The sequence below is a fragment of the Sycon ciliatum genome, chromosome 6 (assembly GCF_964019385.1).
Source record: "Sycon ciliatum chromosome 6, ocSycCili1.1, whole genome shotgun sequence".
Lineage (NCBI taxonomy): Eukaryota > Metazoa > Porifera > Calcarea > Leucosolenida > Sycettidae > Sycon > Sycon ciliatum.
The window spans coordinates 31,357,145-31,382,484 of record NC_088648.1 but is presented as its reverse complement, the minus strand read 5'-3'; the positions used below and the strand labels follow the sequence as shown (position 1 = coordinate 31,382,484).

General features: G+C 44.7%; 1 protein-coding gene across 1 annotated transcript in view; it reads left to right on the top strand.

The window, feature by feature from the left end:
• The window catches only part of LOC135820216 (leucine-rich repeat-containing protein 15-like), a 57,847-nt gene that overhangs the window by 8,668 nt on the left and 23,839 nt on the right, over positions 1 to 25,340 (top strand). Inside the window, exons 2-4 of the mRNA XM_065333532.1 lie at positions 10,190 to 10,311; positions 12,917 to 12,988; positions 23,021 to 23,083. Of these exons, the coding sequence (XP_065189604.1) occupies positions 10,190 to 10,311; positions 12,917 to 12,988; positions 23,021 to 23,083 (257 nt within the window). The remainder of the gene's footprint in view (positions 1 to 10,189; positions 10,312 to 12,916; positions 12,989 to 23,020; positions 23,084 to 25,340) is intronic.

The following is a 25,340-nucleotide window of genomic DNA, read 5'->3' as shown; positions in this document are numbered from 1 at the left end:
CACAACAACACACACATACGCACCCACATACTCAAACTCACTTGCACGCACGCTAGCCTAAGGATAGTACATATGCTGTAGTAGTGGTGTACTTAGTGAAATGACTATGTGTACATCTAATGACGCCGCCACTCCACGCCAGGAGACAACAAACATCTGCTGAACATTTTTGCTCCCGTCTCTTATGGGCAACACAGGGAATGAAACGAACAATGCAATTGAGAACAAGAATCGTCCTGTACGGTGAAGTTTCCATTTTCTCATACAGCAGTATATTGTCTAAGCAAGTGTGTTTTCTCCACATTCTTTTTGCCATGCAGGTATATCACAGTGTCCTGCCAAACTACATTCTCAAACGCATTTGTTTCTCAATTCTGGGGATGATTGGACACGCACATCTCGCAGCTCTTGACGACGTAAATGTCAACCGTCGTCACAGCACAACCAAAAAGACCGCGATAGGAAGGCATAAAGTCCAGTTCTCAAAGCATAAAGAAGACTGTGGCCAAATAGAAAATTAAACGACAGAAAGAGCGATGAGTATGTTGACAAGCTCATGTGTGAGGTGGTAGCGGTTGCAAATGGCAACCTCAATGTTCCTGCCTTGGAGAAGCGTGTTTCCCTGCCAAATTCCAGGTGGAAGCCTCCTGAGAAGGTTGAGGTGGTGCAGGATTTGGATATCTTTGCCTGATGGTATTCACGAAACAGGCTGGAAGACGACAACGAAGGTGCTTGCCCAATTTGCCGTGTACATAGTGTGTACTGCCTGTGTGCCGCATAGCGTAGAGATCTACACAAACACAGAATGTCATATGGAATGTGTATGATGAGTGCTTGTACACATACCACATTGCTGTACCGTATTTATTATTATAGTCAAATACTCATTTACTCTACATATGCGCTGTATTGCACCTACCGGTACCTACCTGCACTTTCAGTGCGTGCTCCATACTAATTTAGTGTCCACTGGTACAAAGATGGACGGTCTTGTAGAATTTACCATAATTGCTGATTTCAAATTGAATTCCAATGATCTAGGGGATGAATACTGATTAGGACGCGTTCGATTACCTACTAGTACAGAGATGTCTTGGTCAGAAAGGGGAGATTTCTTACTCTCCTGCCAGAATTTGTGCATTATTTTGGTGTACGCTTTCTTCACCCCACGCTAGTACGTTGCATGCCATGGTATACTAGAGAACGAGTTTATTGACAGTCTATCGCTTGAAACGTATGTGGTCGGGTGTGATCAAATGCACCCATGGTGCTCATAAACTGTGTGCAGTGCTCTCTTCACCAACAGAACACGTCCTACCATACTTTGCAGATCTTGTACCAATCCAAGGGAAAATGACAAAGACAAAATGTGAGTCATGCATGAAAACTTGTGATAGCTATAGTACAGAACAACGTTGTTCGTGCTATGCCTGACAACAATAAGTTACACACAAAACATTACGTGCATCGATCCTCACAAGATAAGTCAAGACATACTCGGAGCAAAGAGAAATTTGTTTGTGTCATGCATGAAACTTGTGATAACTACCAGTACAATGTCTTTCTTGTGCGACGCCTACTGTAGTGCGCCTGACAACAATAAATTTCCCCCCAAAAATAAGAATAAGTGTATCATGCTGATACGCGATCCTCACAAGACAAGTCAAGGCAAACTAATTGAGGTTTACCTAATGTCATACTCTTCTGTCACTGGCATTGGCGGCTTCTGCATGTCGAGATAACCTCGAAGAGCAGTGATGGGCACAGCCTAATGCAAGGATACGATCTCGTAATCTGCGAGGTCCGCTACGCAAGAAACCTTGGGCCGTCTTGTCAACAGCGACGGCAGCATCCTACCAGCAAAATCGTTCCCGCGGGCTGGGCATGGCTATACACTTTTGTCCACGCTCGCACCAGTCGGAGTCACAAACGAATCGAGATTCTGGTGGCCAAGCTACTCGTCTTCTGTCGGATGCAGCTGGTGAAGCATCTTCTTCCTCAACATTTGTTACACGCAATGGAAGCTCCTCAGCAGAGTATCTGGGCTCCCTGCCCCAACCATACGCGGCGGTGGGCTGTTGGTCGTCCTCACTGGCCTCAGCATCGCTGCCTTCATTGCTGGGGACAGAGAATTGTTCGGAATCGCCCATCTTCCCTTGAAATACCAACTAAAATTAGTGCTTGTAGATTGGCGAAAAGAAACGACTACGCCACAATGACGTAGGCAGCCCGTGATGATGTAACCAAATGGCCGCATGACGTCAGGGCGCGGCCCCCGTTTTTGCAATTTCAAAGTGAATTATCTCAAGAACGCTTCGTCGTAGAGGCTTCGGACCAAGACCATTCGACTCAGCGCCCGAAACTCTACAGGCTATCAAAGTTTCATTTTTTCGTGGAGTTCCTCTTCTTAAAGGGGAACTCCACGAAAAAATGAAACTTTGATAGCCTGTAGAGTTTCGGGCGCTGAGTCGAATGGTCTACGATGAAGCGTTCTTGAGATATTTCACTTTGAAATTGCAAAAACCCGGGCCGCGCCCTGACGTCATGCGGCCATTTGGCTACGTCATCACGGGCTGCCTACGTCATTGTGGCGTAGTCGTTTCTCTTCGCCAATCTAAAAGCACTAATTTTAGTTGGTATTTCAAGGGAAGATGGGCGATTCCGAACAATCCTCTGTCCCCAGCAATGAAGGCAGCGATGCTGAGGCCAGTGAGGACAACCAACAGCCCACCGCCGTGTATGGTTGGGGCAGGGAGCCCAGATCCTCTGTTGAGGAGCTGCCATCGCGTGTAACAAATGTTGAGGAAGAAGATACTTCAGCAGCTGCGTCCGACAGAAGACGAGTAGCTTGGCCACCAGAATCTCGATTCGTTTGTGACTCCGACTGGTGCGAGCGTGGACAAAAGTGTATAGCCATGCCCAGCCCGCGGGAACGATTTTGCTGGTAGGATGCTGCCGTCGCTGTCGACAAGACGGCCCAAGGTTTCTTGCGTAGCGGACCTCGCAGATTACAAGATCGTATCCTTGCATTAGGTTGTGCCCACCACTGCTCTTCGAGGTTATCTCGACATGCAGAAGCCGCCAATGCCAGTGACAGAAGAGTCTGACATTAGGTAAGCCTCAATGACTTTGCCTTGACTTGTCTTGTAAGGATCGCGTATCAGCATGATACACTTATTTTTGGGGGAAATTTATTGTTGTCAGGCGCACTACAGTAGGCGTCGCACAAGAAAGACATTGTACTGGTAGTTATCACAAGTTTCATGCATGACACAGACAAATTTCTCTTTGCTCCGAGTATGTCTTGACTTAACTTGTGAGGATCGATGCGCGTTATGTTTTGTGTAACTTATTGTTGTCAGGCATAGCACGAACAACGTTGTTCTATAGTGCTAGTAGTTGTCACAAGTTTTCATGCATGACTCAAGCACATTATTTTGTCTTTGTCATTTTCCCTTGGATTGGTACAAGATCTGCAAAGTATGGTAGCGTTCTGTTGGTGAAGAGAGCACTGCACACAGTTTATGAGCGCCATGGGTGCATTTGATCACACCCGAACCCATACTTTATCGTTTCAAGTGATAGACTTTGTCAATAAACTCGTTCCATGGCATGCAACATACAATCATGGGGTCAAGAAAGCGTACACCAAAATAATGCACAAATTCTGGCAGGAGAGTAAGACATCTGTACTTTCTGACCAAGACATCTCTGTACTAGTAGGTAATCGAACGCGTCCTAATCAGTATTCATCCCCCACATCATTGGAATTCAATTTGAAATCAGCAATTATGGGAAAATCTACAAGACCCTCCATCTTTGTACCAGTGGACACTAAATTAGTATGGCGCGCGCACTGAAAGTGCAGGTAGGTATCGGTAGGTGCAATTCAGCGCATATGTAGAGCAAATGAGTATTTGACTATAACAATTATTACGGTACAGCAATATGGTATGTGTACAAGCACTCATCATACACATTCCATAATTATGACATTCTGTGTTTGTGTAGATCTCTATGCTATGCGGCACACAGGCAGTTCACACCATGTACACGGCAAATTGGGCAAGCACGTTCGTTGTCGTCTTCCAGCCTGCGTTGTGAATACCATCAGGCAAAGATATCCAAATCCTGCACCACCTCAGGCTTCTCAGGAGGCTTCCACCTGGAATTTGGCAGGGAAACACGCTTCTCCGAGGCAGGAACATCGAGGTTGCCATTTGCAACCACTACCACCTCACACATGAGCTTGTCAACATACTCATAGCTCTTTCTGTCGTATAATTTTCTATTTGGCCACAGTCGTCTTTATGCTTTGAGAACTGGACTTTATACCTTCCTATCGCGGTCTTTTTGGTTGTGCTGTGACGACGGTTGACATTGACGTCGTCAAGAGCTGCGAGATGTGCGTGTCCAATCATCCCCAGAATTGAGAAACGAATGCGTTTGAGAATGTAGTTTGGCATGACACTGTGATATACCTGCATGGCAAAAAGAATGTGGAGAAAACACACTTGCTAAGACAATATACTGCTGTATGGGAAAATGGAAACTTCACCGTACAGGACGACTCTTGTTCTCAATTGCATTGTTCATTTCATTCCCTGTGTTGCCCATAAGAGATGGGAGCAAAAATGTTCAGCAGATTTTTGTTGTCTTCTGGCATGGAGTGGCGGCGTCATCAGATGTACACATAGTCATTTCACTAAGTACACCACTACTACAGCATATGTACTATCCTTAGGCTAGCGTGCGTGCGAGGGAGTTTGAGCATGTGGGTGCGTATATGTGCGTGTTGTTGTGTTTGTGTGTGTGCACGCACACGCGTGCGCGCATGTTGTTGAAGGTGTGAGTGCATGTGTTTATTGTGTGTAGTTCCCACTGTATTCCTTGCACAATAGGTCTTCACTTACTTTTCTTTCGCAAACAACCAGACCTGGGTGAAGGTAGGTTGAGTTGGGATGACTCCTTGAGTTGGGTGACTCCGCTCTCTCGTGAAAGAAGAATGTCTTCTTCATTCAGGACTGGTCTAAAGAATGTATCAATAGGAAGTTTCAACGTTAGAGGTATTTCTAGTCAGGTGAAGCGGAAGCAGCTTGCTCGGGATATCGCGAGGTACCGAGTCGATGTTTGTTGTCTTCAAGAAACGAAAATAGTAAATTCTTTTGATGAAACGCTGGGCAACGGAACGAGAATCATCTGCCTGCCGTCAGAGTGCAGGCATTACGGTATGGGCTTTGCCGTTGGAGGTGCCCTCAAGGACTGTATGAGCCTGTATTGGCGTATTTCTGACAGAGCGGCCGGTATTCAATTCAAATTTCCCAATAGCAAAAAATCATCGTTGACGGTCATCAACGCCTACGGTCCAACAACAGAACGGCTGCGGGCAAGCCCGGATGAACAAAGTGAGTTCTTTGACAGTTTGGCGAACGCCGTGACTGACTACGCTTCCAGTGGATTATTGTTCGTAACTTAGCTGGTGACTTCAACTCGAAGCTAGGGATACGCAAAAGTGGCGAGTCCTTTCTTGGACGCCATGGCCGCGGTCAACGAAACTTGAGTGGTGGAGTTTTTGCTAGTTTCCTTGAAGCTCACAACCTGTTCGCTGGCAACACAGCATTTCAGCACAGCGCTAGACATAAAACAACGTGGCAAGGCCCTTGCCGTGACAATTCCGGTGTTCCTGTTTACAATATGATAGATTACATCTGCTGCCGTCAGAACCAGAGTCCCCTTCTAACAGACGCAAGGTCGTATGCGGGAACATATGTATTCTCCGACCATCGCCTAGTTGTGGCGAGACTGGACATGTCGAGATTCTATGGTGTTCTGGGTATGCACCAACGCAAGACCACTGCAAACAAAACATGCGCCCTGACACTGGAAAGCTTGCTTCAGATGTCGCAATTCAGGAATCCTACAAGAGAACTGTGGAGACCCAGGTCCAGTGCAGCGTGTCATCAGAAGCCAACAGCACCCAAGCAGTCTGGGAATCCTTATCTGAAGTCCTCAGCAAATCAGCACTGGATTCGGCCGGCACTCAGCAGAGACAACATCACCGCCATAACTTCTCCCCTGAAATTGAGTTGCTGTCACGCAAGGAGAAAGATCTTCGCCTGGCGATTGGAGAGTGCAGGGATGACCAGAAAAGACAGTCACTAAAAAATCAAAGAAATCGCACAATGCATGAAATTCGTGATATCGCATCCGACAGTGCCAAGAGAGCCTTGGATCGTCAAGCAGAGGAATTGGAGCGACTGCATGATAGTGGGGCAAAGATGTTCCGTGCTGTCCAGCTACTGAAGCGAAAACCGTACAGCCAGCCTATTATTCATGATGAGAAGCAGCGGGTCGTTATCAACCCTGCAGACCAGCAGGCGTTCATCATCAAGCATTATGAAAGCCAATTCCATGATAAATCCCTCCCTGACATTCCACAATTCCTAGGTGATCCCAGCCCTCTCCCCAATCAAATCACATCGTCCGAAGTTAGGAGGGCCTTCCAAAGCCTGAATAACGGGAGAGCGGCAGGCCCTGACCATCTCTCCGGAGAGTTACTCAAGTACAGTCCTCCCATTGTCGCTGAGATGACTTCCGACATCTTGAACCGAGCTATTGAGACACATGACCCACTCGAAGTTGGCAGAGGAACCCTAATACTGCTGCAGAAGCCCGGTAAACCACTAGGGCCGCTTACTAGTACGCGCCCTATCGTACTGCTCTCGGCGTTGAGAAAGACGCTGTCCCTGATTGTGCTGAAGAGGATACAGCCAGCGGTTGATCAGTACCTGGCTACATCCCAAAGTGCTTTTCGTCGTGGCCGCAGCACAAGTGATGTGGTGTGGTGCCATAGATGGCTATGTAGTATGACGCAGCGATTCAATACGTCCATCCACATATTGGGAATTGACATGAGTAAAGCATTCGACACTGTCTGCCGCGATGTCCTGATGAGGATCCTTGAATCCTTCCTCCAAGAAAGTGAGCTCCGAATGATCCGTATACTGTTGACTGAAACCTGGCTTGAACCTCGTGTGAAAGGTGCATCGAAAAGCTCCTTCAAGACAAATATCGGATTCCCTCAAGGGGACAGTCTCTCTCCAGTGCTTTTCACCATTTACCTGGAGGCTGCTCTCCGGGACCTACGACAGGAGCTGCCATCTCGCCCTGCTGTGGACAATGACCTGCCGCTGGATATCGCATACGCGGACGATGTTGATTTTGTGAGCCGGGATGAGACGTTTCTCAGTGAAGTTGAACAACAAGCTCCAGCAGTTCTTGCGAGATGGAACCTGAACGTTAATCCCTCCAAGACAGAGCATACCACCGTCGCCCGATTTCCCGATAGGAACCAAGAAACGTGGCGTACTGTCCGCATACTAGGCTCCCTCCTGGGTGACTCCGAAGATGCTGCTCGGAGGCGTCAACTGGCCGCCGCCGCCTTCAACTCACTCCTCAAGATCTGGACCCGGATGCGCCAGATCAGTGAAGGTCTTCGGCTGAGGCTTTACAACACCTACGTCATCCCAGTCCTTACCTACAACTGCGGCACTTGGGGCCTACCGATGTCGGAGCTCGCGCGAATGGATTCGTTCCACAGGACCCAGCTAAGGAGCATCATCGACATGCGGTACCCTAAACGAATTAGCAATGACACTCTGTATAAGCGCTGCGGAGCTGTCCCCATCAGCGAGATGATCACAAGGCAGCGCTACAGTCTCACTGGCCATATCTTTCGTTTGGCCCCAACTGCTCCTCCACAGTTGGCAGTGGATATGTATCTTCGCCTGGCCAACGACGAGGGCACTGAACGCTTCAGGGGTCGACCTCGGACGACTTTGGTAACGGTCTTGCAGACAGAACTGTTATCATGGCATGGACTTACCCTCCACCAGCCGCTAGATGTTGACGCAGTCCGCACAATGGCAGCGGACCGACAGGCATGGCGTGGAGCCCGCCCCACCTAACAGGACTGACCAGACATGTTGTATGCATATTCTATTTTATTTTATACTTTGGATGAAGTTTTCCATTAGTCATATTTGTGTTGTTGCTAACGGCTTTTGTTGACGTCACTTCTGTCATTTCATTGTATCGTATTACTCTTCAGACATCAATCCTGAATGGCATAAGCGAAAGTGGCACCCCCGCCACCTACGCGGACATGCTTTTAATAATAATAATAAACAACCAGAACCCATTCCTTGTTCGAAATTATGTTTTTGCCTGGTGATCCCGTAAGCGTGGAACTCGGAGTGGAATAATTTTTTGTTTCACCTTACTTGCACTATTCCTAGGCTGTCCAGACTTCTAACAACTGCTCTGAGTGATATGATATTCATGCAACCATGCCTAGAAGTAGGGTAGCTGTTATAAATAGAGACATATCCACGCAATCAACTTACACTGGTTCAGTTTGGCAGGATTTGGTGAGACAGTTCGTCGTGCATGCAGCCTGCACATCGCAAGCAAACAGTTCTGTAACCTTCGTACTTGCTGGGGGTTTGTCTGTTTGCGTCCCAGTTGATGACAGATGTGCACAGTTTGAGTACTGGTATGCGCTAAGTTACTGGGGTAATATCGTTCATCAGCTAGCTGCAGTCGGACTTGATGGGGTGATGTACTCTTCTGATCCTGATGGAACGTATCTCGCCCTGCTTTCTCAGTTGCATCTTGTTGAGTTCGCTTTGCTGGAGGCTCACTGTTCGGCGGGCACTGGTACACTGATGAGGGCTTTCCTGGACGGCGTACTCGTCAAAACTCAGCTCTCAAGTCCCTATGGATCATAAATGCAGCGAGTAAACATAGCTCGTGCTGCGAAAATAGGCTTGAAATTTTCACGACGCATTGCAACATCTCGGCACTTTGCCAGGTCTCCATCCTTTGGGAATCTGAGAAAACTAACCCCAGGAGGATGATATGATACTGGCACAACCAACAACACAACAATTTGGCATTGCAGCGGCTCAGGCGACTTGGCAAACTACTTTCTGTAGTGACTTTCGTCCTGAAGAAAATGAGATTCAAAATCCAAGTATTTTCGCACCATGCCACAATGATGTCACACATACATTGGTACGGGGCGTGGCTAAAATTGAAATATCTCAAGAACGGTTTCTCGTAGAGACTTCGGACCAAGACCATTCGACTCAGCGCCCGAAACTCTACAGGCTATCAAATTTTCATTTTTTCGTGGAGCTCCTCTGTTAACCCTTTATTGGCCGATTAAAATACAAACAAGCCCACGCAATCGCTAAACCTGTACCTAAATCGGACGTAACTTTAGTTTGCATTGGACAAATTCCACAATCTTGGGCATCCTGGAAAGGCCTTGGCGAGAGGAGCGCAATGAGCGTACACTCGACTCCACGGGAGGCACTGGCCCAGCGCTGCAAGCCAGGGAAGGCCCACCAGCGCTGGGCTCACGCTCTATATCTATCTCTACCCACCATTTCACTCCTGTTGCTCGTATCAAACTCAAATTTTTTCGTAGAGATGCCGGGAACCTGCTTTTGAAGTTGAATCGGTGCAGCCTTGTCAACAGGTGACGTAAGCAGGGAAAATCCCAGCCGTTGACCCACGCATCGCGCTCTGAGCGCAAATTTCCCGGGACCAACATTACGAGTGCTATAACTCAGGCACCGCTCTTTGTATCGCTTTGAAAAATGTTCCAGGCGACAGCTGAGAGTTTTCTCTTTAACCTACATATTTCGATCTCTTCAAAAGACTGAGATTTCACCAAGTTATGATAATTTCAAAATGCCTACTCCATCGAACATCGGTGTTCGATCAATGTATGGGCCAGCCAATGTAAAAGAGAAAAGGACGTATGGATACGAGTTAAGAGTAACTCTCCATCACTGTAACATGATACTATATACAGTCAGAAAGTGCAATAACTAGGCACAAAACTGACAGAGTACTGAGACATTCGACGTCCTGACACCTAACTTCAACACATCTCCGTAGCGCTAACCGACAGCCTTCCAACTTGGAAGGTTCAAGGTTATGGAAAGACCAAAGAGGGGAAGGCAAGCGCTTTAAATATCCTTCTATTATCTCTTAAATGGCCGCCAAGTATTTTGAGAATAGAGATTTTAAACAACAACGACTAGTTTGACGACGACGACTGGAAGTGGAAATATGAATCTCCAACCCTGTTCTGTTTCCTCTTCAATATGTTCTGCAGATGTTGATCTGTATGGCCAAGATGGCTTTGGCTGAGCCGGAACCTGACCAGAATGTGACCTTTTGCGGACATTGCCAATGCCGTGGGAACAATATTATTGGATGCAGGAATGTTGCAGCTGTGTAAGTTTTTCTTTGGCAAGGAGGGCTCACCTTTCTGACACCCGGGCTGCATTTCTTTTCCGTCCATCCTGTCTTTACTCCCTTTCTCTTCTGGCATCATGTCTAACATTGGGTGGAGCACAAGCCAAGGCTAGGCTCATGCCTCAGGCCGATGCCAACGTGAAAAGGCAAACACACTGACATGACATTATCAGTCGCGAGTCAGTCAAGTGTCAATTTCCGCAAGAATTGTGTGTTTCTCCTTCATTGCTTTGTGACGGGAATGGTCTTAGAGTCTTCTTCTCCCATTCCCGTTGGCCTTCCAATCACATAATTACTTACACTCTTTCTGCATGCTCTGTATGGTGATCCCCGAATTACTTATTATTATTATTCATGCATAATGGACAACTATTACTCTACACACTATCCACCTTTAGGAAAACACTTTATTTCTACACATTCTTGTTCTACCTCCGACATCGTGCTCTGAACACACCAGGGAGTCGAATATGACTCCCTGCATTGATTCTGAAATATGAAGCTGGCCACGACAAGGGCTCCGCCTTAGGACTTGGTTAGTCCAGAAGGAGCGTGTTCGATTTGTTGAGTCGACTGGAGCTGCTAGTATGCTTCCTGTTACATGGTGTCAGAACTTGTCTTGAGCATTGTTTGTCAGGCTCTTGAGACTCCACCCCTGTGGTGTTGGTCAGCAGGGTTGAGAACTCGGCATTTCTGTTCGTCGGGGAATAGTTGTAATGGTTCCGCACGTCGGATAATAGTTGTAGTGTTTCCATTCATAGTAGGATAGTTGTTGTGTTTCCGGTCTCGGCGTCGGAGGATAGTTTTGGTGTTTCCGTTCGTTGGAGGATAGTTTTAGTGTTTCCGTTCGTCTGAAGGTATTTTTTACTTTGATAATTCCGTACTTCGGAAAGTTTGTTTGTTTAGTCAGCATGGATGTAGCCCAAATAGCTTTTGCTCACCAGGAGCAGCTCCGGCGATTTGTGACAGCCATCTGCCCGAGCACGGCCACGGACTGATCTGGCACAACACCTCTTCCGGCTAATGGCACATCGTGTCGATGTTGTCTTTGAAGACATTGCTGATCCATGTCGTGATCAAATGCACAAGGCAGGAAGGAAAACAGGGAAGTACAGAGGACTCTACTTTGAGTAAAGGCAACATCATGTCATTGGTTTCGCAACTTTCCGCAAGAGGAGTCCTCCGTACCCGCAATAATCTGCCGACGGCCCTTCAGCTGGATAAGAATGGACTACATATAATCAAGTAAAACCCCAAAAATAGTTTCCAGGGACTACTCTACTACTTGAGGTTTGATCACGAAGATGGTCTCCAGACACGACGGCGAACGGCAATTATGTGTTTGCTATGAGTCGCGACACCATATTCTCCTTTCGCTCGTACATTTATTTATCACAACAGTGAAAGATTGACCAACCATGCTCAGAAAAATCAAGAAAGTTGGCGAAGCAGCCGCCATATTAGGGGTAATGGACTGAAATGTAGAGTCTGTAGCATGAGCCTAGCAAGCAAATGCTCTTATAATAAACTGACCAGAGGTCGCCCTTTCGCTGCGCGCAGTGCCAGCTGTTGATTTCCAAGATAGTGCACCTGTAATTATTGGTTCTTTCTTTTAAAAGGTACCCTTTACCCCAAGGACTTCCGTTTCTACACATATTGCCAAAAATAATACCAAGCAGGTATGTTTAAGTCCCGTTGAGCCATATGATGCCTCCGGCAATTCTAGCCCTTTAAGAGCCACAGGAAATTTTCAAAAATCTGCATTTTTTCGTGTTCCTCGGATCATAGCTTCAGTTCTACTCACTCAATCCTCACAATCTAGGGCTTCCTGGAACGGTCTCCGCGAGAGGAAGAGAATGAGGTCGATCATGATTGCCAGCACACCGTCTATCCAGCGCTAGATCGCAGCGACAGTACGAAAAATGCCCCAAATGCGTCCAATTGCGTCCCGCTCCAGATATTTCATTCTACTCGATCGTGGAGTTCCAATTTTTTTGCTGTGTACTCTTGACAATATCAACAGTGAAACCCGTGCAAATTCGAGTAAACCAGCGTGACGAAAAGTCTCAAAAATCTCAATACTAAAGTTGCACTGCGCGCTTTTGAAATTGCTGAGATCGCGGCTCAACTTACGAGTGATTTATCTCGGGAACCGTTGCTCGCAGCGCTTCGCGAATTGTTTCTCCCGACAGGTGAGAGTTTCTTTTTTTTTGAGCGAGATTGGACTGAGTTACGATCTTTTGAAGTTTTGCATTAGAATGCGTCGTTTACGACGCATTCAAGTATGGGGCGGCTCCTAAAGGGCTAGGGTAGTTGAAATCTTGATAATTCTAGGATTAAGAAGCAATAGTTGTCCTGGTGCCGTGTGTTCGTTCGTTCCTGACAATTTAGAGAAACAGAGGGTGCATAACAACGTGAATGTACCAACGAAAATTGCCCTCTCTTGTATACTGCTCCATCAATAGTTCCCCAGGGGTGCAAATCACGCTAGCACGGTATTTAGTTTCCTCTGCAACAAAGAGTAAGTCACGGATTGCTGCATGCCGATGCACTCAATCTAAATTTTGTTTTTGTCCACTCTCAGATTTGTTGACGGCGTTGTCCTGCCCAGTATTAATCCTGGTATATTTGACCACTTGTACCTCTTAAAACATTTGTAAGTAGTTCCACTCTGTTGCTTTCAAGTGGCACACATGTATCATGCATTGCTATAATTATTGATCTGCTTGCACATGTATAAATTATACAAGTGTACATGTAATACACCAATTTTAACTCGGATATTGACGCAGTAATAAATGCAAAAAAGAAGAGAAGAAAACACATGAGAACAAGTTATGCAGCAACTATTCACGGCTGTAACAAGATAAACAGTCAGAAAGTGTGGTAATGGGTTTTGTGCCCTATTATCCAACTTTCTGACTGTTTATCATCTTCCTACAGCCGTGGATAGTTGCTGCATAACTCATTCTCATGTGTTTTGGAAAGAACAGGTGTCAGCACCGACGCAATCCACACATTCAAGTAAACCAACTTGGTAACCGAACGTTTTCGTTCCCTTCTCATCATGGCTAAGTATAGGGAATAATGGAAAATGTCAAAACACAGCAATTTATAGAGCTACATCAAAAGCACGGATCGATAGCCTCATGCTATACGTGTGGAAAAAAATTACTTCAGGAGAACAGTCAAACACAGGTTGAAGGTGAATAAATTACTAAACGTAATGCATCAGTGAGGAGAAGCACTCCTGACACTTTCGCGAGGATTAAGACCAAACAACTGATGTGACAACATATTTTCCTTCTGAACACATACTGTATAGCAGGAAATTTTCTGACGGAATTATTTTCGGACAAAGCCGAATTTCGACATTTCGTACGGATTTTATTTTCGTACAGTGGTGCATGCTAAATGCACTTGTTTGCTTGCGGTACGCATGTTTAGTGTACATAACTTCACAGGAACAAATTTAAGTACGGAATTTATTTTAGTACAAAAGAGGGCGTGTACGAAATCGTACGAAAATATATTCCGTCCGAAAATGTCCTGCAATACAGCAGTTCAGGGGACAAACACAGACAAATGCAATACAGATCTGCCAGTGGCCAAAACTGAGCAAACATCATCGCTGTACAACTCGCGACAACTATCACTAACGGACAGATGACTCTTGATGGCCGATTGCTCATTGTTGGAATGTCGCGTCTTTTTTGTCACCTCCAAAGTCGCATCTCTTAACCCGTCCTTTCTACTAATGTGTTCTTTTTTCACAAATATACCTATTGCTGATAATATTATTATACTACACTTGCAAATAATCGACGTGGAGACAACAATTTTATAATAGCAATAAAGAGAACAAATTCTGCAGTCATCGCCACACTACAACGAAGTCATGAAAGTTTACCAGAATTAATTTTCTTGTCACATTCATCAGTGGAAGGTCGTGACTGAAGAGTAACTGAGGACGAGTTGGGAGATGAGACGGAGGACGAGGTTGCGGTTGTTGGAGACGAGGAATCAGATGGTGATTGTGATCGTAAGAAGTCTGCCGTTTTCTTCACTTGTCGTCTCACCCTAAGTGTCTGCAGGTGTATGATGATTTTAGTTTTTCTGTTCTTTGTCGTGCACGGTATGCTAGTCTGTTGAAAGTACTTGAGGCTGTTTGTATTCGTTTGCATAAGCCTGATCTTTGTAAGCAGAAGAAGCATGTAGTTGCGTTAAAATTGTTTTCGTAGGTGCACAGCTTGATTGTTTGTCTCACTACACAGTTTTAGCGTTATAATTAGTTTCTCACCCGCCGTTGCACTTAGCTCTCACTTCAATTCTATTGTCTCACCTTCCCTCATTCTATTTTGGCACTGTATTTTGTTCTCGTAATACATCATTTAATGTATATTAATTTTAGTCATTGTTCAGCATGGTTACTCTTCAGTCACGACTTTCGACTGATGAATGTGACAAGAAAATTAATTCTAGTAACCTTTCATGACTTCGTTGTAGTGTGGTGATGACTGCAGAATTTGTTCTCTTTATTGCTATTATACTACACTTGAAAGAAATAATGTCTACGCACTCTTACAACGACACCAGCGGAACACTAAGTACGGATTTTAACGTCGCTTTCGTGTGGCAATCATAACAAATCTTCGTCTCACTGAGATTTGGACTAGTACAAAGGAAATACTATGATAAAAAATATTTGAAAATGCGGCGAGGTGACAAATACACATCACATCACCACTTTCTCTAGAATTTGTTCGTGACAGCTCAATAAAACCTTCATGAAATGACGCTTCAGCTGTACACCCTAGCCAAAGAGCATGCATGCACGCACAGACCATACAATCAAGTAAATCTACAAAACTCACTCTTTCCGTTGCCCTTGTATTTACGTAACACACGCCAAGTTTGTGAGCCAATAAACACAGTGGATTCCGTTCCTGCTTGTCGTCAAGTGACGACGAACTTGACGATAGGCAAAGATCTAGTTACTGTCGACCTGCCCTTATAACGATATTTGCATCACACCGAGGAATATTGTTATAAAGGTAATATTGTTATAGGGGTAACTGGCTCATTTCATACACATACGTCATAATGCATGGATTTTGTTCATTTTTTAAACTCTTCATATCATAATACTGACGTACATGCCCAGTATGTACAGAGCAAGGTGCCCAGTGGTGCCCCCATTGCATTTCGTCATGTCCCAGCGACTTACCAAGTGAAGCCTGCCCTACCTGGATAGAGGGCTCTACATATTCTCTGCTAGATATTGTTATAAAATGGAAAATGTCGGTTGGTCAGCCCATTTTATATCGTTATAGGGGTAATATTGTTATAGAGGTAAGGCATTGAATACACAAATCAATGGAGTGATTTGGTTTGGTAGAAAAATATCGTTATAAGGGTAATATCGTTATAGAGGTTATAAGAGTAGGTCGACTGTACATCACCTTTGAGCAGGCAGAACCGCGCTTTTCAGCCGGCGCAGTTTGATCTGTCACTGGTCGACTCGAAGACAACAATCACGTGACATATGGGAATTGCATTTTGCTTTTCAAATGCAACCGCCTTTATTGATGAACTCGGACTGTGAACAAATTAAATAATGGTGAAAAAGGAGAAGGACAAAATGTTACGAGTTATGACTAACTGTCCACCAACGTAACCAGATCTTATACAGTCAGCGAGTGCGACGAATTGTTAGTCGTAACTCGTGACATTTTGTCCTTTTCCTTTTTCGCCTTTATTGATGATTTGCATTTTGCTTTTCAAATGCAACCGCCTTTATTGATGAACTCGGACTGTGAACAAATTAAATAATGGTGAAAAAGGAGAAGGACAAAATGTTACGAGTTATGACTAACTGTCCACCAACGTAACCAGATCTTATACAGTCAGCGAGTGCGACGAATTGTTAGTCGTAACTCGTGACATTTTGTCCTTTTCCTTTTTCGCCTTTATTGATGACGCTTTGGTGATATCGGACGGATATGATACGCAAGAGAGAATTGTGATATTTCTACCTTGTTGCTACTTCAAATACATAATCTTAGAGGGTCGTCAAACAGCCACTGACTTCCAAATAACCAAGGGAAACGCAAGCCTTTTTCTCCAAGGACAAAACAGCAAAAGGAGCTCACCAGCCAGAAAAGGATACAGGACGTAAAAGTGGAACACTGCTGTTACGGAATCACAGCCATTCCTTTCCCCTGGACACAGGACACAAAGGACAAGACTTGTTTGGTACATTATTATTATTGACATGCCACAACTATCAGCAAGAAGTCAACAGAGGAAATATCTAAATAATAGCAAAGTTGGAAGAAAAGAGAACTGTTCTTTTTCCACAAGATCGAAGATCCGTCAAGCAAAAGGACATGCACAAAGTGGTGACCGCGTTGTCCATTGACTCGTAATCATTGTAATCAAACAAAACAAACTAGTACAGCGTCCAAAGAAAAGACACAAGTGAAGAAGAAGAAACAGCGCAGCAGCAAGAAGATCGGATCGCTGCAGTCGCTAAAATGCACTAGCCTAGTGACTGTAGTTCGACGTGTCCATGCAGTCATGTGGTCATGGAACAGAGTGCGTACACACCAGGGAGTCGATCCGAGTATGACCTTTCGGACTGGACTGGGCTGAACTATTCCAAAAATAACAACGAGGGGTCAATATTACATAAATCGCACCGAACAACGCCATATTGATAAGTGCCTGCACGTGAACGGCCGTGTCTGTTTGAGCTACGATGTCGAGGGTAGTCATTTCCGCCGCCATATTCCAGGTTGACGTGGTAAGAACTGTGCAACACCACCACGTACCTGCGCCTGGACTGCAAATGTTTTTGCCGGGTTTTCCCACCAACAGTCCAAAATAATTGCCTGCAGCAATTCCTGGCGAATTCCCTTAGCCAACAGAGACACATCACTCTGGAGGCTATTGAAAGACACCAGGATTGTTTGGCATGGACGTACGGACTCTGTGCTGGCTGAGTGATCAAATGGAGAGAGAGAGTGAACTCCTTGGTTTTGCATTGAAACGCGAAAGCACGACGATTTTCCTTCGCAGAATGTACGCGTGCACTGTTCTGCTGGTACAAGAGAGACCGGCCTGCCTCTGACTAACTCTGAGTCATGTGCCACTCACCAGCTCTTCGCTTGGCTTCCTCCACCCGATTGCATGGAGCTACAAGTACTAGTAGGTCGTGGAACAGAGCCTTGTGAAGTCTTGTGAAGTCTTGTAAAGTCTTGTGAAATCAGTTAGTTGTGGTACTAACACAAAAATCACAAAAAACGCGCCAAGTTTCGCTTGTCGGAGGTAGTATGAAAAACCTTACACACACCATCTTCAAATCAATGCAAATTACAACTATCTATATCAAATTTTGTCTAGGAGCCACCATCAAGATTGAGAAGAAAAACAAGTGAGGTTGACCTAAATCAGGCAACACAAAGTGGAACGAAACCACACCCCATAAGTGCTAAAATTGCACCGCAGACACAGACACCCAAACCCAGGCACGTGCCAAAAACACTGAGACCCACACTCATACTCACACTCGCACCAACACTCACACTCACACAAGCTCACACTCCAAATCACACCCACACTCACACATGTGTAACAAAAGACACACACCAAAACCCAAGGTGCCTGAAAACAAGGTGTGAATAGTGGTGGGACTATGACAAAAAAAGAGATGTGATTCCGTCGCCAAACTACACTTACCCTACAACATCGTGCTAACCTGTATAACAATTGCGTGAACAAGTACACAGGACAGGAAAGTGGCGAAAATACGGTGATCATCACCCAAATTTCACATTGTCAATTGTCAAGCAGTACCCAACCACGATCATTGTTAACCTTCGGAAACATTAATGTTTTGTTCCATTTGTGGAGAGGAGTATGTGGGAGAGACGAAACGATGTGTCCGGGAGCGATTCCAGGAGCATTACAGAAAAGAGAGGGTCTGTGCATCACAGAAGCCCCGGGGAAAGCACGACGCATTGCACCAACCATTACAACATCCATCCACAGCGCCATTCATTCCCTTCACATCACCATCCATATTCGCACCCTGGCGCCATCTGAAGGTGAACAATGATCGTGGTTGGGTGCGGCTTGACAATTGACAATGTGAAATTTGGATGAGACCACCATGGCTGTGAAAAGAATTCAGGTGGACACACCCATTCCCATAGCGCTGCACATCACATCCGAACCAGTTCCGTTATTTTTACAACGTTTCGGCACTTGGCCATCATCAGGTAATAACAATGAATACCGTGGAAGCCACACAAGAGCAGTATATACGCAGAGTGTAGCGCCAAAAAAGATGCGAATTATGTCACCTAGTATGCAGAAGGGGGAGGGGCAGAGAGAGAGAAAAGGCGCAACTAGCACATCGCGGAGGAGAAGCAGCAGAAGGGGGGGGGCAGAGAGAGAGAAAAGGCGCAACTAGCACATTGCGGAGGAGAAGCAGCAGAAGGTAGCGCCCATTGTGCTCTGTGAATGGCGTTACGCAGAGTGTAACCAGAAGGCATGTGCTAGTGGTCTACTCATTGATTATGCTTCGGCAGTTCCCCACCATATCAAATTGGCAATTGCTTCGTCACAATTCCTAAGAGCTCAGAGGCTCTCATCGAAGACCAGAATGCGTGCAGAAAGTGAAGCGAGGGTTCATGAACAATTAAGATTGAACAATTACCCAGAGAGAATCATTGAAGAGGCACGCACTGCCTCCATAAGGCCAAAGCGTCGTCGCCATGCCAACCCATGCTGCGCATTTCTAAAGCTTCCATATAAATCAGATAAAGTGCATCAAGCAGTGAATAAAGCAATCAGAATGTATAAAATTCCGGTTAGAGTCGTATATGAGCACACTGGTAGCCTGAGGCGCACATTGTGTCGCTTCGCCCTCGATCCTACTCTATGTGTCAAGGCTGCAAATCCGCTACAACCGAAAAAGAGAGGTCGCCCAAAGGGGCCGTGTATCTCGTGTATATCCGGGGAATAGGATGTATGTATGCAGAAGAATGTTGTATATCAGCTGAAGTGCAAAGAATGTCCGGAACAATATGTTGGTGACACTGGCCGCTTTCTGGAAACTCGCCTGGAAGAACATAATGGTGAGGCAAGACGACAGGAACTCGACAAGCCATGGGGCCAACATTTTCGTACCACTCACCCTGGATGTAAGCTTAACTATGGGCAAAGTGCATTCTCTGCAGTTGAAGTACAGGTGGAATCCTGATAATTCGAATATAGCTTATTTCGAACATACCGCTTAATGAGAAGTTTTTCCAGGACCGCGTACATATTGAGTGGTGGGTTCATGTTTGGATAATTAGAATGTCCGGATAATTAGAAGTTTTTTCCTGGAATTTTTGGGTTCATGTTTGGATAATTAGAATGTCCGGATAATTAGAAGTTTTTTCCTGGAATGTTGAGGTTCGAATTATCAGGATTTCACCATAGCAAGAGAGCCTGATCGAGCCCGTCGCAAACTGCGCGAGGCGATTGAGATTCGTGATGCCAAGCCCCATGTGAACACAAGCATCGGATGGGATTTGTTGTGAATTTTCTCTGCTTCCCCTGCTGCTACTTCAATATCACTGAATAATTATAATATGAGGCGGGTCACTCAAATTCATTCTGTTCCTGATAACTCGTCGCGTCCCTGGTGGTAACAGTTTGGCATGGAAGTTTATCCTCATAGTGCATTGACACATGGGGCTCGGTGCTCCCCTCCTGTGCTTGAATTAACACCATAATTATTTGGCATGTACCCTCACTTCATAGAGCACAACGGCGCGCTCTTCTTCTCCGTGATGTGCACAGTTGCACCTTCTCCCCCCCCCCCCCTCTGTATACAGGTGACATAACTCGCATCATTTTATTTTTTGGCGCTCCACTCTAACGCCATTCACAGAGCACAATGCGCGCTACCTTCTGCTGCTTCTCCTCCGCGATGTGCTAGTTGCGCCTTTTCTCTCTCTCTGTCCCCGCCCTTCTGCATACTAGGTGACATAATTCGCATCTTTTTTGGCGCTACACTCTGCGTATATACTGCTCTTGTGTGGCTTCCACGGTATTCATTGTTATTACCTGACGATGGCCAAGTGCCGAAATGTTGTAAAAGTAATGGAACTGGTTCGGATTTGATGTGCAGCACTATGGGAATGGGTGTGTCCACCCGAATTCTTTTCACAGATGAAGCTGCAGGAAGCCTCAGCCTTTCTTCAAACCACCATGGCTGCCGTAGCAAATAGACATTGCGTAGGGAGGGTTGTAGCAATGTTCGAACACAGAATCCGGCAAAGACAAGCCAGTCCCGAACATTGAGGTTGCGTTTGGTTGGGGATTTTCAGAATGTAAATGACAAACATTCTGGAATCTGAATGGGTAGGAATCATCTGACAAAACAAACGCACCAGAATCAAATAGGAATAACTTGACATAACAATTCCATTATGTCGTTGTGGAACGACGGCTCTCTTCTCTTTTACCCGACTGTAGTTGCCTTGGGAGAGTCAAGGTACTTCTGAGTTCATGATTGGAGGCACTTGAACCGGATGCTACATTGTTTGGCTCGTGGCAACCATTATCATTTTTGATTCCGGAATGGGAATGCTCATTCCAGCATGTCAGGTGGAATGATCATTCTCCAAAAAGAATCAGTCTAACGATTCCCATTCTGGAATGGGACCAACCTAACGCACTTTTTTGACCAACCAAACGGGCGAGAATGATTCCGATTGATTCCAAGTGATTCCCATTTGGGAATGTTATTAATCAAACGTAACCTGAGATGTGCGATGCGACAAGTTTAACGATGTGGAGGAAGTATAAGATTAATAACGGTGTAATCTGCAGCATTCGACCCTGCCGAGACTTTTTTATTAACGCCGCAGCATAACTGCACTCTCCATCCAACCTCGACATGTATTATAATATAATCTTTATTTCAGGATTACCCAAAGGCTGACGCCTATCGGGGGATCTCCTATTTGTGTATCTACATTGAACATTGGATTTGGGAAAAAGAGAAAATGTGCAAAAAAGTTGGGAAAAAGAGAGATGCTGTACAAAAGATACAGTGAAAGAACAAGCAGTGTACAGTGTACATGTAAATCAATGATTGCACATCAAAGGGATACCAATGCAGTCGAATTGATACTTTGCAATGTAAATACGTAAATGACGCTTGAATTCTGTTAGGGAATCTAAAGTTGTCAATTGGGGTGGGAGACAATTCCAAAGTGCACCAGTTTTCTGTAGGAAGAGACATGAGAAAATGCGGCCATGTTGCCATGGCACACTACTAGCAAAGCGACACATCCGTTAGTACTAATTTCCTTCATACAGCTGTTTCGAGTATAAATCTTCCGTCAGTGAAGGTAGATGCTGTTGAATACCTAGAATAGGGAACCACTTTTTGTATTGAAAGGAGTAAACTTAATAAGTGGACCTGAGGCACGAAGATTGGAGCGAAGCAAGACAACCAAGTGCAAAACACCATGAAAACCTTTTAAGGTTTTCAGTGTTGATAATGTAAAGATGTGCTAATGAACAGGTGTGAATTCAGCAATTATAACCATGTGTGGATTTGGCAGACAGCACCGCATAGCTGCGCGAGGGCGTGTATATTTCAACTGTGTCACTGCATTGCAAAGCTATAGTATAAGAGAAACAAGGAATGTCTGTGATGTGAGGAGGGTGAGGTTCGGTATGGTGAAAGCGTGGACGGAGCACATGCCCCAGGGGCGTCTCAGGTTATTACTTGCAATGCTGTGCTTTCTGCCGGATCCATGTGGGTACAACTGAATTCTTCTTAGGCAACTGTCTGCTCAACCGTTTGGAGTCTATAACTTTCTTTGCTTTCCTATAACTTGCCAACCACACTACTCATTGTCTGACAATATGCGCTCCAAACACGAGTCCAGTTCCAAACTCTGAGACGAAATTGGTCTCCTCCCCACTGACATTAGAACCACCCAAAATAGTCATCGATTTGTGTCTCGTGTCCATACCATCTTTGCCAACACCCGCTTTGAACCTGCTGGTTATATTCCTTCTAGAGTTTCTGTAACAAAGTAACGAATATTATGGCTGATTTCTACAGTATGCATTTTTGTTATAACCCTTCCTCTTCTCAATCTATGTTACAATTTTGCAGATATATTCCCAGTAAGCCATGAACGGAGACCCCTCGACTTAGGCCTCGGCCTTTGGGTAATCCATAAAAATATAATGATAAAAAATAAACATGCACGAAGGGTTCATTGGGTTTTTATGCTGTAGGCGGGTAGCATACCGTGAAGGGCAAACTGGGTGTGCACGTACCGACTGTACACACACTGTACACACATAACATGCTACGAAAGACTTTTACTTTTATGGCAATCACTGCTCAGTTCTTGCCCATCACCGATTTCAAACATTATTGTTTGTGACAAATTCAATACAGCCTTAGTGGTATATCGATTCAGCTGGTTCTGTTCAGCACTTCTCAAGCGGTTAGCAAATTGCTGCCCGTTAAACATCATAATTCCATCACTCAACAAACATCAACCACAAAATGTCTCTGAAAGCACTCATTATTAGCTAATAGCTAGATTACCATAATGTCTGGTATTGCTACTTTTATTGCTACTTTTTTATGTCTGTTTAGGAATTTAGCTAATCTTCATATAGAGAAATTGAATGGCACATTCTCCCCAGGCTTGGAAATGATGTAAGGCAACTTCTGGTGAAGGATTTTTACTTGTGTTATCAAGATATTGTGTTTACACTCCACTCACCAATTGACTATTCCTTGGTACTGGCTTGCAAGTGTTGAGTTTTGGAAAGAAAATTTAATATGAACAGTAGTGGCCTACTACTTTGAAATTCTTATCGAAGTCCAAATTTGAAATTGTACAGAAGTCATTGGCAAAAATGCCAAAATGCCAAAGCACGGGAGCTGACTGGCGCCGCCATATCTTCGCTAGGGACAGTGATTTACAACCTGCCACGCAGAAAAAAAAATAGTGCACTTAGTGGCTTATGATGTCACATCTACAGTTCAAAGCGATCTCATGATCTGGTGGTGGTTGTGTTTATTTGAATTCGCAAACCGAGCGGACTGTACATGTCCAATGACAAGGAAGCGAATGAAGTCCAAGTAACCCAGGACTGGGGACACAGATGAAAAGAAAATATGTGAACAGAAGGCTCTCAGCAAAAGAAGAAGAGAAAGAAGGAAAGAAAAAGAATAAAGATCTAAGAGCGACATGAGAAAATGACAAAGCAAGAATAGAGTAAATTGATTTTGAATCGCAGCTCGAAACTTGGTAATGAAGTGAATAAAGATTGAGAATGAAATAATTATTTCCAACCGAAGGCAAGTATTAGTTTGCCAGTTATCCCAACGTTCTCGTTCCCTTTCCATCAAGAATTGTACAGGGAATGGCTCAAGTTGGAAAGACTAAAACTTATATAGCGTAAAGACAATATAATAACAACATCGTACTGATCATCATGACTTGTAAAGGCGTGATAATGTTTTCTCTAAATATTGTCGCGTGGTAGATGTGGTAGATGTGCGTTGCATTTGGCTGCGTTAGAAGCTTTGTATATACATGTACACACTAGTCAGAACAACAGATGGCTTGATCAGTCACAACTTAAAGTTTCATGCCATCTCAGGCATGAAACTTTTTAGTGTACGGGCAGGGGGGGGGGGTCGCTACACAAGCATGGAGAGTTGTGCAACAGCACGAATATCTGGGATTTGAAGGGAGTACGAGAAGGGATTTCGCGAAGCTGGGTGGGCAAGCAATTAAAGTAATGATGGGCCTTGTACAGGGGAGAATGGAGACAGCGGTCAGTCCGCGGAGTTGGCAAGTGCCAAGCACGAGCGCGACGTAAATTATACTAAGGTTGCACGTTGCTACCAGTATGCAGCGAGAGTATCTGTGGTTGGCCATAATTGTGATGCAGAGAATGCGCGAAGAGTATATGTTTAACTTTAAAGCGTGAAAATAATGTTGGCCATTTGATGCGATGCAAAAGGTGGGAGTGTTCTAAGTGTGTGTAAAGGGGAAGGTGGAGACATATTCTGGCGGCTTTCCGCTTGAGTCGTTCTAGCCTGTCAAGGGAAGTGTGTGACAACGGTGTGAGAGCATTGCTCGCATATGAGAATATAGGCAGTATGTATGTGTGATAGATGTGAGATAAAGAATCACTGGTGAGCGTAGACCTTAGTCTAAAAAGAATATTGAAAGACTTGAGTGATTTTTTGACTATGTATTCAACATGCTCCGTCCAACGGAGGTCATGCTGAAAGATTATTCCGAGGTGTTTGTGTTTTTGTGCTACGGTAAGCGGACTATTCCTGAGGGTGATTTTGTTGTTGTTGTTGTTGTTGTCTATTTTACTTCACCAAATGAACAGGCAGAGATGCCTTCTCACCTGCCCATAGGACAGGTTATCACAGAATGATGAAGGGATGATATGCAGGGGAAAACAAAAAATTATAATAATAATAATAAGACCGAAAGGAACAAAAGAAGAAAAGGAAAAAATTATTTTACAATTGATCTTATATATTTTGCCATTTTTCAACGATTGGCAATTATTTAAAAACATAATACGCTGGTCATGAAAACTATAAAGGTGAGAGACGATAGGAAATTCTGCACGTGTGCGTGAGTGCAAATTTACTGGAATAGGGTAATTGCGGTAACATATTAGCTGTGACATTTTTCTTTTGTTTCCAAAGATTTGGATCACGAGTACAAATGTAGAATGCTTTTGCAACTTTCAGTTCTGAACATTTTTCCTTTCACTTTTACATTGCACATTAATATCTCTCACGTTCTCCTTACTATTTTAGTTATCTATCACCAATGAAATAATGGCTGCCGCACAGTGTATTCTCTCGGTTGGGAATCGCTTGATCATGGATGCAGAATTTTACTGCAAGTCTAGAGATCTGTCAATAAACTATG